At 36.3% G+C, this 12,967-nt stretch overlaps 1 protein-coding gene across 2 annotated transcripts in view; it reads left to right on the top strand.

The window, feature by feature from the left end:
• Tbce (Tubulin-binding cofactor E) overlaps nucleotides 1-12,967 on the top strand; it is a 270,639-nt gene that overhangs the window by 25,175 nt on the left and 232,497 nt on the right. For both annotated transcript variants that reach the window (XM_090375351.1, XM_090375353.1), the window contains exon 3: nucleotides 5,239-5,361. In XM_090375351.1, coding sequence (XP_090231477.1) covers nucleotides 5,262-5,361 — 100 coding nt within the window. In that variant the 5' untranslated portion in view covers nucleotides 5,239-5,261. The remainder of the gene's footprint in view (nucleotides 1-5,238; nucleotides 5,362-12,967) is intronic.

Here is a 12,967-nt window from a genome sequence, read left to right on the forward strand (position 1 = left end):
CTAAGAAATATTGTTCAAGGTTCAGGCCTAAATGGATGTCAGATGAACTAATGAGACATATGGCAGAGAAGAAAAATGCATGGGATACATATAAATTAACATGTGACACAGAAGCCTATGATAGATATAAGTTGATCTGTAACAAAGTTACAAAGGAAGTTAGACAGTCGAAGGCAGATTACGAGAAATCTTTGGCAAGCGATGGAAAGAAAATCAGCAAGGAGTTCTTTACTTATGTAAACTCTAGAAGGAATGGGATGAATCAGATTGGTCCACTTGATATCGATGGTTCAACTGTTGATGATCCTGCTCAGGTAGCTAACAAACTAAATCAATATTTTGCATCTACATTCACACGTGAGGAGTTATTCAGGAAGGGGAATGCCATAGATGAAGTAAACACTGGCAGTGAGCTAGATGATCTTGTAATAATTGAAAGTAAAGTGGAGGAGAAATTGTTGAAGATAAATACAAGAAAGGCACCTGGGGTGGATGGGATCTATCCAGTTATATTAAAGGAGGCAGCAAAGGAAGTAAGCAATCCATTAGCCATAATTATGAGAGCTTCCTTGGACTCAGGGGAGATACCCACAGACTGGAGATGTGCAAATGTAACCCCAATTCACAAAGGAGGAACAAAGGCTGACACAAGTAATTATAGACCTGTGAGTGTTACTTCTGTTCCAGGAAAATTAATGGCAGCACTGGTTAAAGAAGCACTGCAGGATCATCTTGATAAGAATTCAGTTATAGCTCAGACACAGCATGGTTTTGTTAAGGGAAGGTCTTGCCTGACCAATTTGATTGGATACTATGATGTAGTCACAAAAGAATTGGATGCAGGGAATAACTTTGATATTATATATTTGGATCTTAGAAAGGCTTTTGATACTGTTGCACATGGAAGACTCCTGCACAAATTGGAGCAGTGTGGCATTGGTGGCAAATTGTTGCTATGGATAAAGGGATGGTTGAGTGGCAGAAGACAGAGAGTGTTAATTAATGGACACTGCTCATCGTGGACTAATGTTATTAGTGGAGTCCCTCGGGGTTCAGTGTTGGGTCCATTGTTGTTTTCTGTATTTATAAATAATATTGAAGATGGTATATCAAGCTTAATGTCCAAGTTTGCAGACGATACAAAGGTTGGCAGGGTTGTTAAGTATGCTACTGATGCTATGCTGCTGCAACAGGATCTGGAAAGGTTGAGCAGATGGGCTGAGTGGTGGCAAATGAAGTTTAACATTGACAAATGTAAAGTACTATATATGGGAAACAGCAACCCCAGAGCAACGTATCAACTCTGTGGTACTACACTGACAGTGGTAGAGAATGAAAAGGACGTGGGGGTAATTGTGCAGGCAGATATGAAGTTCTCTGGGCAGTGCAGACGGGCTGCAACAGTAGCTCATGGTGTCTTATCAATGATATACAGGAATATTTCTAGCAGGGATAGGGAGGTGATTATTCCCTTGTATAAGGCAATGGTCAGGCCGCACCTTGAGTACTGTATACAGGTCTGGAGGCCTCATTTCAAGAAGGATGTAGAGCTGCTGAAACGAGTACAGAGAAGGGCAACAAGGTTAGTGAATGGAACGAAGGGTTGCTCTTACGAAGAAAGGCTTAAGTTTTGCAAATTACAGTGTCTGGAGATTAGGCACCGGCGAGGTGATCTGATAGAGGTGTACAAAGCCTTGAATGGTTTGAGCATGCTCAATGCTGATGGGATACTGCCTCTTGCTCAGAATAATCACCTGAGAAGGCATAAATTCAAATTGAGGAAAGACAGATGTAGGATAGATGTGCGGAAATTTGCCTTTAGCCAGCGGATAGTTGGTTGGTGGAACAGACTTCCATCCCTTGTTGTGGAAGTTGATAGCCTAAATAAATTTAAGGCTCAGCTGGACAGGTATTTCGAACGAACGGAGGGGTGAAGTGGAAGTGGTTTTTTTTTTTTTTTTTTTTTTTGGCTGATGCTGCATAAGCTTGCTTTCTTGCATCATATGTCTCTACTAATGCTATTGACTTAAACCATATTGTACCATTTTGTATTATGCCTGTACAAGTGTGTATTCATAGTTCAATTTGTGTGGGCTGAAAAACGTGAAATACTTCACAATGAAAAAAAATCCTACTACCTCCACCTGAGATTGACCAATTACAGCATTGATTGAAGAGGACTAGAATTCCTCCAGTCATCGATTGGAATTAAACCCATGCCTCTCCATTTGAGTGACAAGAAGTTAAACCAATATCATGTAATAAAAGAGAAACTGCTGGGTCCACACATTCTACCAAATTGTTTAAATGCATATTTGAATGCAACCCTTCTCAGAAAAACACTGCCCATTCTGTTAGATAAGAGAGTCATGTGGCTTATATGAAAAAAAATTCAAATTATTATTTTAACGGTGGGGAAACGTTTTGTCCATATCTGTATAGTGTATTTCGTTTTACAAATGTGAAATAAAATACACTATACAGATGTTCATGAGCCAGTTTGTATGTTGGGTAGGCTGGCACACTGAATAATTCTCATTTCATCAGGACATTAGAAATTTCTCCACTCATCAACAGGAATTTGACCTAGACCTCTCCAAGTAGTGCAGCTATCTATTATGACTGAGATATTAGAGAATGATGAAGGCTCATTTACCTGTCCACTATAATCTCCAGATATCCATCCTATTTTTATGTATGGACTGAATAAAAGAGAAAGTTCATACATCTATTCTGTGGCAATACTTTAGTATTAGCAGTGGCAAATGATGCAAGCATCAACCAAAAAAAAAAAAACCCCAACACTTTCCATATCACCTATCTATCCCCTCTAACAGTTTTTCTAGTAGGCGCCTCCGTAGCCAGGTGGGAAGGAGCAGCAGTGTGTAGCACACGCTTCTTGATTAGGCCGGGGTTCGAGCCCGTCACCACCAAATATGATGGATGCGGAAAGGTCAGGGAATGACCACCGCATATCCCGGAGCAATATGGCCTTAGTTGCTAATGTTCCTAAAAATCAAACAACAACAACAGTTTTTCTAGTTCTTCCATGAATTTATTCCAACCACCAATCTCTACAGCACCTGATAGAAGTTTGTTCCAAAATCAACTACCCATTGGCTGAAGAAAAACTTCTGCACATCTCTGCTGCAGCCATCCTTCCGTAACTTGAATTTATGCCTCGTCATGTATGTAGCAAGTACTGAGCAAGAGTAAGGATACCTTCAGCATTGAGCTTACTGAATCCATCAAAGCCATAAATGCCTCAATCAGATCTATTCTCAGATGTTTAATCTCCAGTTGCTGCAGTTTGCAGAACTGAAGCCTTTCCTGGTAATTACACCTTTTTATTTCCTTGACTAATCACGTTGCTCTTCTGTGTACCCATTCCAACAGATCCACATCCTAAATTAGGCTTCTAGACCTGTATGGGTACTCAACCTGTGATCTAACCACTGCCTTATACAACTTAATAATCATCTCCTTGCAAAATTCCTGTATATCAAAAGCTAAAGAGCTGTTTTGGCAGTTTGTTTGCAGTACTCAGAAAAAACTTCATACCTGACTGCAAAATTCCTCCCAAATCTTTTTCATTCTCTCTATCCCTATTGTGGTACCAACAGTTGGTACATTAATTTGGAATTACTGTCACTCATATGAAGTACCTTGCATTTGTCGGTGTTAAAATTTAATTGCCACTTTTGCAACAAGATTCTGAATTTGTCACAATCTTGTTGCAAAAGCATATTGCAACTCATTCTTGTCATTGATCACCCTGCCAACCTTTGTCATCTGCAGAATTTAGACCTTAGGCCTGATATGACTTCACTATCATTAATAAGTTTAGAAAACAACAATACGCCCAGTTAGCCATACCCCTGTATAACTTGTCCTTAATGCCACACTGCTCCAATTTGTATAGCAGTGTTTTGTGTGTAACGGCATCAAACATTTGCTGAAATCTAAGTATATGATATCAGAATTATTTTTTGCATCCAGTTCCTTTGTTACTGTCATTGGATATCCATTCATATTGGTCAGAGAAGACCACCCCTTAACAAATTCATGCTCTCAATGTAGTATAACTGCCATGCTATCTACATGGTCCTGCATTACTTCTTTAATCAGTGACTCCATTATTTTCCCTGGAACAGTAGTTAAGCTAACATGTCTGTAATTTCTTATGTCACCTCTTTTGTCTCTATTTGTGAATTGCAGATGCATTTTCCCATTTGCAGTCCATGGGAACCTTCCCCCCCCCCCCCGAATCCAAATATGCTCTCATAATCATGGCTTAAAGTTCGCTTACCTCTTTTCCTGTCAGATCCTATCCACCCCAGGTGCCACTTTTATGTTTAACTTCAACAATTTTCCACTTTCCTCCTAGTTATCATAAAATCATTTAGCTCTCTATTAGAATGTGACAAATGGCTGGCATCTTCATTGCAAAAAAAATTCCTGAATTGTGAATGTAGATTCAAAATACTTATTCAGTTTGTCATCAACCTGAGCAGTATAGATCAACAGTTAAACCATTCATATCTGGTGGTTCATCCAACTTCCTTCTAGTGTTTACATGAGTAAAGAAGTCTGCTGCTTGAATATTTGCTATAAACCTTTTGCGAGTAGATTATGAAACTATTCACTCAGTTGCGGTTACATTATTTCATATTAGTTGTTGTTTCTTATTTTCAATACCCATTCTTCAAAAGTATCATAAAACAAGTGTTATTATTTTAGAAACTATGCTTTGAGGATGGGGGGGGGGAGTAAAATGTCTCAGAAATTTTCTCCTCAACTTTCAAGTTGTGCCAAGTACCAGTAGAGTACCTTGTACATGGTTTGTTTGGAAGAACTGTAAAAAAATTCAGATCGTTATATTCAGCAAAGTGCTTTCTGATAAATACATAGATATATTTATGTACATACCTTGATTTTTATTCATTTTTATTCATGGAGTTATTGCTGAAATGTAATTTGCTGCTTGTTTGATTCTATTGTGGTATAGCATAAGAAAAATTATGAAAACTTGTGTATTTAAATTCATTGAGAGTAATTTATAATTAGTATTTCTTCAGCATTATTGGAAAAATTTTGATTATTTATTAAAGTTTTTTGTTGTTAATTAATGGAGGCTAAAAAAATTACTGAATGGCCCCATATAACCTATTTAGAATATTTTTATAATGTGAAATAAAATTTGTTTCATTGTTTTAACTTTAAAAATTAATCAACTAGATTGTGTCTGGATAGAAAACAAGATGGATGCAGAGCCATTATCTATTGCAGTAGGATCACGAATTATATGTGACAAAGAATTTGGCACAGTTCGATTTATTGGGGAGCTAGAATCAACAGCAGGTACTTAAATGAGTTTCTTTAAATTCTTTATTATTTTTTATATTCATTTTATAAGCGACTTTGGACACCCGTATAGTGTGTCAGCTTACCCCATCTATAATCATTCTTACCTGTAAACTCTTTATTTAGTCTGAAGTTTGCTTTAATTGGGTGTGTCTTCCAGTTTTCTGTTAAGTTTGTTTCTTCTGATTTTTGTCATGTTTGTGTTAGTTTTCAAATACACAGGTTTGTTGTTATTTTTTTTTCCCCCTCCACCTACAAACTTTCTGAATTTTACAATATACACTAAAAAGCTGACTTTAATTTACCTTCAATTCTGAATCATAGTGCCACCTGATGTTTTTCTTGAGTATTCAGTTGTATACCTAAGAATAAAATAAAAACTTTATTCTAATATGTGGCAGTGTTGTTTATATTTTATTTAAAGTGTTTTTTTTTTTCACTTAATACTTTTAACATTTATTTGTTATCTTTATTGTTCATTATCTGTACCCTGCATGGATGTGAAAGAAGTGTAAGCTAGCTAATAACAATCAATATTTTGTGCAGAAAAGTTAACTACTTCGAATACTAACAGGTGAGAAAACTGAATCCTGTTTTAAAGAATTAAGGACATATATACAGTTATGTTCCCCTCTGTGTTGAAGTCAAAAAAGGAAGTGGGTTTGCATTGTATTAATTTGACATTAATACATCCCATAGCTAGAAATATCACTTAAAGAACAAAAGATAAAAATTTTTTGGTTATTTATTTATATTGTTTGACAGGTGTGTTTACATATATGAATTTTTAATAAAATTTAGCTTTTAATATCATAATTTCTTAATTAGCTTTTTAATTAGTAATTATTTTTCAATTAGTTTGTTTTTTGAAAGTAGTATTAAAGACAGGTGGAGTTTAGCTCACCATTGTAGTTAGTTATTATGAAGTAGTTAATTTATTCTGTGTTGTTTTTTTTTTTTTTTAGGTGTTCAGGTTTCTTAAGTGAATCTGTTTGTGAAAGATTAGGTTAGTTTGGATTTTTTGGCAGTTAATTTGTTTAAATTGGCATGCACTGTAGCCATTAGTATAACTAATGGAGTTTTGCTAGTGATATTATAGGCACTTGCCAATAGAGATAAAGAAGCAATTATTCCATTTTATAAAGCTATTGTTATGCTGCATTAGATTATTGCATGGAGATAACAAACCTGTAGTCAAAGGAAAGATGTGAGAATGTGTTGGGAAGGGTACAGAGAAGAGTAGCAAGATTTGCTAAGGACACAAAGGAGTATTCTTATCAAGAGAGAGAGAGAAACTTTAGTTTTGTAAGCTAGAGTGTTTGTAAACCACTCAAGGTGATTAAGGGTTTGAATAAAAAGAATACTGGGAGAATTTTTACACTTAGTCACATGAAATATATACAAGAGAGCATAAATTTAATTTGAGAAGGGATAATTGAAAGCTGAATGTCCAAAATTTTCCTTTAGGACATTGCCTGTTGAAATAAACTCTCACCTACAATCTTGTGGTGGCTGGAAGTTTATCTAAATTTAGGAAGAGATCTCTTAAATTAATAAATTTAATTTAAATTTATTTTTTTACTATTGCTATATATGTGTCCTAGACTTTTTTGGTCCTGAAGGCCATCACAGACATTCTCTAAGGTATGGCAAGCTGGGCTTTGCTACCTAGGAGTCTAAAATGCTGATGGAACTGATGGTGACACTTGTGTCAAGTGGACCAAATTTTGGCAAAAGTCCAGTCATTCTGTGACAGTTCTTCATCCAGTATACTAAGTGCTGAAATACATCACGTAGTGTACTGGAGGATGGTATATTAGATGCTGAAATACAGCACCTAGTATACCGGAGGTGACCACCCAGGTGTGAACTGATGTAAGCAGGGGTTGAGGTGTGGCAGCCACACCACACCGAGGAATGCCACTCCTCTGTGTTGTTACCAGGCAGTACTAGGTAGTAGATGACTCATCAACAAGTCAATGCTACCACTTTATTTATTGGAGGCTTAAAGTGGCAAAACCCATGTTTAGCCTCCAGAGCAAAGTGCTGCCATTTCCCCCATCTCTTCCATCATGCAGTGTGATTGAAGCCTTTCCAGGTTATGTTGGGCATTACAACATGATCCAATCTTCCTTAAATTTCGAGATTACAGCTCTAAAATGGTGTTTACAGGCCTACTAGATAGTCCACCGGACCGAACATATTGGTAACTCTGTAGTAGGCATCGGATCAGCTAGTGTATAATTTTGCTGCTTCTACTCTGCCAGATAGTTACTGGATGGAGTCTGAGTAGTGTGTATGTGAGGCCATGATATATCAAGGAGCTGGGTATATTCTTGCCGTGTGCACAACACATCCTAAAATCTCATTACTTCATATAACAGCCCTTCTCCACATTTTCTTACTATTGAATACATCATGAATAGTCAAACTAATAGAACAAAGTTTTTCCAAAAAGATCTAAACCTCCCAAATGCTCTCTCATTCAGTTCACAAATATTCATGGTCTCATTTCCAATCTCAGTGACATTCATTTCCACTTTCAACCTGCCAAGTCGCACTTACTTTTTCTAACAGAATCCCAGTTACCAGTTGATTCAACAACTGCTTGTCTTCATTATCCTAATTATTCACCAGTTCCTTTCGCATTAAGTGTGGTTCTTGTGCATGTGTCTGTTCTGATATTCCTACTTTGTAATTTGGAATCTCCTCTTTTCAAATTCTTGAATTTTTGAATTTTCTTTTGATGTTTTTCTCTGGCTTAAAACTGTCACAATTATCTCTTGTCTCTGTGGTTTTCCCAACTCTACTAATCACTGGGAACTTTTGGGTTTCTTTCTTTGAAATTTGGCTTTCTCCAGTCCACCTTTCCTAACAGTGAGGTAATTTTCCTTAGTGATTTTAATGTTCACAACTCCAGCTGGCTTCTGTTATCTAGTCACATGAACCTAGCTGGTTGAGATGCCGAGGCTTTTGCAAGTACAAATACCTGCCATAACTCTTGATTCTTGAGACATCTCGAACAACCCTTTCAAGTAGGTCTAGGTGAGTGGTCTTCTAGGCACCTCCTATCACAACTTCTATTCTTCTTCTTTTCCTTGTGTGGAATACTGTTTTAAATCTTTTGATGTCAATGTTTGCTCAGATCTTGTCAGTGAAATTATTCTTGCATGGATGAAATCCTTTATTTCACACTCCACCTTAAAATTTTGTCCTTTATCTAAACTTGTTTTTTCAATGTGTTAAGACTGTTCAAGACAAGAATGTTGCATGTTGCAATTGGCTGCAACGAAATCTCCAGCTTCAATTTCTGCCTGTACTAAAACTCGCAGCAATTGTAAAGCAGTTATTAATGAGTCCAAACTAGATTTTGAACGGGCTAAGAGTAGAAAACTTACTCCTTGTCCAAATTGTAGTCCGGCATTCTAGTCTCTTGCCAAAGCTATATAGGCCATAACTTTTGCCCATCTCTACTCCCACCTCTCTTAAAACCCAGTGGTTTTATACCATCCTACTTTTCATCTAAATTTTGTATTAATGATTTTTATAAACTGCTATCTACCATTCCGTGTATATACAATTTAATTCCTCCTGTGGTCTTCTGCCAAAGGATGTCAGAAGAATTTTGAACAGTCCTGATGCAAAGAAAGTGCTAGGTCCTGATGTTATTTCTCCACTTATTCTCAAAACCTGTGCTCCTGAGCTTACTCTTGTTATGTGTCATCTTTTTACACTTTCTTGTTCCACTGGTGTTTTTCCTTCTGCTTGGAAATTTGCTGATATCCATACAGTTCCTAAAAAGGGTGATAAATCCCTCTCATCCAATTATCATCCTTTTGCACTTACATCTACTCTTTCTAAAATAATAGATAAATCCATTAACTGGCAACTCCTAAAGTACCTGGATACCTTCCATCAGATCAGTGATCCCCCATATGGATTCCATCAGTATCAATCCTCTGGCGATATATTGGCTTATGTTACTTATCTGTCAAATTGAGTGGAAAAGTTTTTTGAAACCCAAGCAGTTGGTTTTTACATTTCCAAGGCTTTTGATCATGTTTGGCATAAAGGTCTTTGAAACCCAAGCAGTTGGTCTTTACATTTCCAAGGCTTTTGATCATGTTTGGCATAAAGGTCTTCTAAATAAGCTTCCATTTTATGGTTTGTCACCTGTTTTTTTAATTGGGGAATCCGACTGCTCACTATGAGTTATGGTGGATGGCTCTGTCTTCTAATTTCTACACTAATGCTGGTGTTCCTCAAGGTTCAGTTTTTTTCTTCCATTGACCAGAAATCCTATCCATAGTTTTCCTGATGAGTTTGAGAAACTTTGCCCTGCACAAACAGTTTCAACTTCTTGAATATCAACTACCAATTCCGTAAATGCTGATCTCCAGGTAATTCTCCAGTGGGGCAAAGATAACTTAGTTGATTTCATCCTTCTAAAACTCAGTCCTGTCTTATATCTCGCAAAAAGTCCCAGATACTACCTTATATCTTGCAAAAAGGATTCTTCTGCTCCTATGCTTATCTTTGATGGCATGTAGATTTCTAGACCTGATCATATATCTCTATTAAGGATTACCCTGACTTCTAATCTCTCTCTCTCGGCAGTGCCTGCATAACTTCTCTCAGGTTTCTAGACTTCATTCAAAGAGTGCAGTTAGGTTAATTAACGAACCATCTGTTAAGAAAGTGTCTCCACTCTTTGTCTAATAGATGTTCTGTTTCTGTGGATGCCTTTTCTATAGATACTTCCATGGGCAGTTCCACTGAATTGGCTTCTATAATTCTCTGTCTATCTTTTAAACAAATCTGAAAACATGCCACAACCAGCAGCATCCTGTCCCAACTTTTCTTCTTCCTTTATTCCTTCAACTTTCATTTTCTTGATCAATCTCCCTTCACATGTATTTCCTGATAATTACAATTTACAGAAATTGAAGTCTAATATCAGTAAGTATCATCTTTCATATTTTCTGCTTCCAATCCATGCATGCTACTAAATACTATAGATTCTAATACCTTTTGTGTTTCAGGTTTTCATAAAAAAAAAAAAAAAAAAAAAAAAGCTTGCTTCCTTGCATCATTTTGCCAGTACTAATACATTCAATAAGGCTAACTTAAAATTTGGAAAATCCAGTCCTTTAATGTTCACCAAATTTTTTGCAGTGTTTCAGAAAAGAGAGACAGTGATTCACATTTTAAGTGATGAAATATAACAATTAGTTTTAATCATTATGAATGGAATTTTCAAGACAAGTAATTCAGGCATTCTCAAGAAATTTAGATATTGGTTAATTTAAAACAGAAAACTTATTTCCTGTGAAAGAATGGCAAGTTAATAGTGACATGCAAGCTGAAATTATATCATTACTTAAAAAATATATTTAACTCCTCTTTAGTGCCTAAAGGCACTAAAGAGGAGTTAAATAATGAAACTAAACCTAAATTAACCACAACTTTCTGCTATATTGCAGCAGAAAGTTGATAATTGTTATAGTTATTGTTGTTGTACTAATGGGTTGTGGTCACTTGCTGAAATATTTTCTCTCTTTGCAACTTTGCACTGCTGAAAATGATAAATATAGAAGTTTTAGAGATCTCAAAGTTAGCTGTCACTTTACCAGTGGTTATTGAAGTTGATTGACTGTCAAATGAGCAGTAGCTTCTCCAACAAGAGGGTGATAGTGAAGCAGAGCATAAAAAGAATTGATCTGTGTTAGACATTGCACTTTTATACAATGTAAAAAAACTTCATCTGGAAGTCTAAAAATATTTAATGGTAGCCAAGATGATGAAAGACATTCTTGCACTTTCCCATGATAGCAGAACAGGGTTTTTTACTAGCAGAGATATGGCTGGTGATTAAAGATGCAAGAAAATTTATAAATTTCAATGCTTATTAAAAGTTTATTATATAAATTTTAATGCTTATTAAAAGTTTATTATATAAATTTTAATGCTGGAAAAAGCTTATTAATAACCTTTTTCCAGAATAGAACTGAATTTGCCCATATTTATGTTCATTTAATGCATTTACAACAATCATGGTACCTTTTATTGTTGTTCAATGTTTAGGCCTAAATGGATGTCAGATGAACTAATGAGACATATGGCAGAGAAGAAAAATGCATGGGTACATATAAATTAACAGGTGACACAGAAGCCTATGGTAGATGTAAGCTGGTCTTTAATTAAGTCACAAAGGAAGATACAAGAAATCTTTGGCAAAGGATGCAAAGAAAAATAGTAAAGAGTTCTTTACTTATTTAAACTCTTGAAGGAAGGGGATGATGAATCACATTGGTCCACTTAATATTGATGGTTCAACTGTTGATGATCCTGCTCAGTAGCTAACAAACTGAATGAGTATTTTGCATCAACATTTACATATGAGGAGTTATTTAGGGAGGGAAATGCCAGAGGCGTATTAAATTTGATTTTGTAATAACTGACAGCAAAGTGCAGCAGAATTGTTGAAAATAAACATAAGAAAGGCACCTGGTGTGGATGGGATCTATCCAGTTATATTAAAAGAGGCAGCAAAGGAAGTAAGAAAACCCTTAGCCATAATTATAAGAGCGTCCTTGGACTCAAGGGAGGTACCCATGCACTGGAGATGTGCAAATGTGACTCGCAATTCACAAATGAGGATCAAAGGGTGACACAAGTAATTACAGACCTATTAGTTTAACTTCTTTTCCGGGGAAATTAATGGATTCACTGATTAAAAATGCACTGCAGGGTCATCTAGACAAGACTTCAGTTATAGTTCGTCTGACTAATTTGATTGGATATTATGATGTGGTCACAAAGCAACCAGATGCAAAGAATAATTTTGATATCATATATTTGGATCTTAGGAAGGCTTTTGATACTGTTGCACATGGAAGACTGCTGTACAAATTGGAGCAGTGTGGCATTAAGGGAAAATTGCTGCTATGGAAAAAGGGATGGTTGAGTGGGAGAAGACAAAGAGTGGTAATCAATGGACACTGCTCTTCATGAACTAATGTTATTAGTGGAGTCTCCCAGGGTTCACTCTTGGGTCCATTGTTGTTTTCTGAATTTATTAATGATATTGATGAAGGTATATTGGGCTTAATGTCTAAGTTTTCAGACATTCCAAAGGTTGTCAGGGTTGTTAATGATAGTATGCTACTGCAACAGGATTTAGAAAAGTTCAGCCGATGGGCTGAGAGGTGGCAACTGAAGTTTAACATTGATAAATGTAAGGTACTGCATATGGGTAGAAGTAATCCCAGAGTAACTTATCAACTGTGTGGTACTACACTCAAGGTGGTATTTATGCAAGAGTAGCTCATGATGTCTTGTCAATGATATACAGAAATTTTTTTTTCTAGCAGGGATAAGGAGGTGATTATCCCCTTGTATAAGACGATGGTCAAGCCACGGTTTCAGTACTGTATACAAGTCTGGAGTCCTCATTTTAAGAATGATGTAGAGCTGCTGGAACGAGTACAGAGAAGGGCAACAAGATTAGTGAATGGAACAAAGGGTTGCTCTTACAAAGAGAGGCTTAAGTTTTGCAAATTACAGTGTCTGGAAACTAGGCACCTGTGAGATAATTTATTTG

This window comes from Mastigoproctus giganteus, chromosome 6 (genome assembly GCF_048544385.1).
Source record: "Mastigoproctus giganteus isolate SK-2022 chromosome 6, ASM4854438v1, whole genome shotgun sequence".
Taxonomy (NCBI): domain Eukaryota; kingdom Metazoa; phylum Arthropoda; class Arachnida; order Uropygi; family Thelyphonidae; genus Mastigoproctus; species Mastigoproctus giganteus.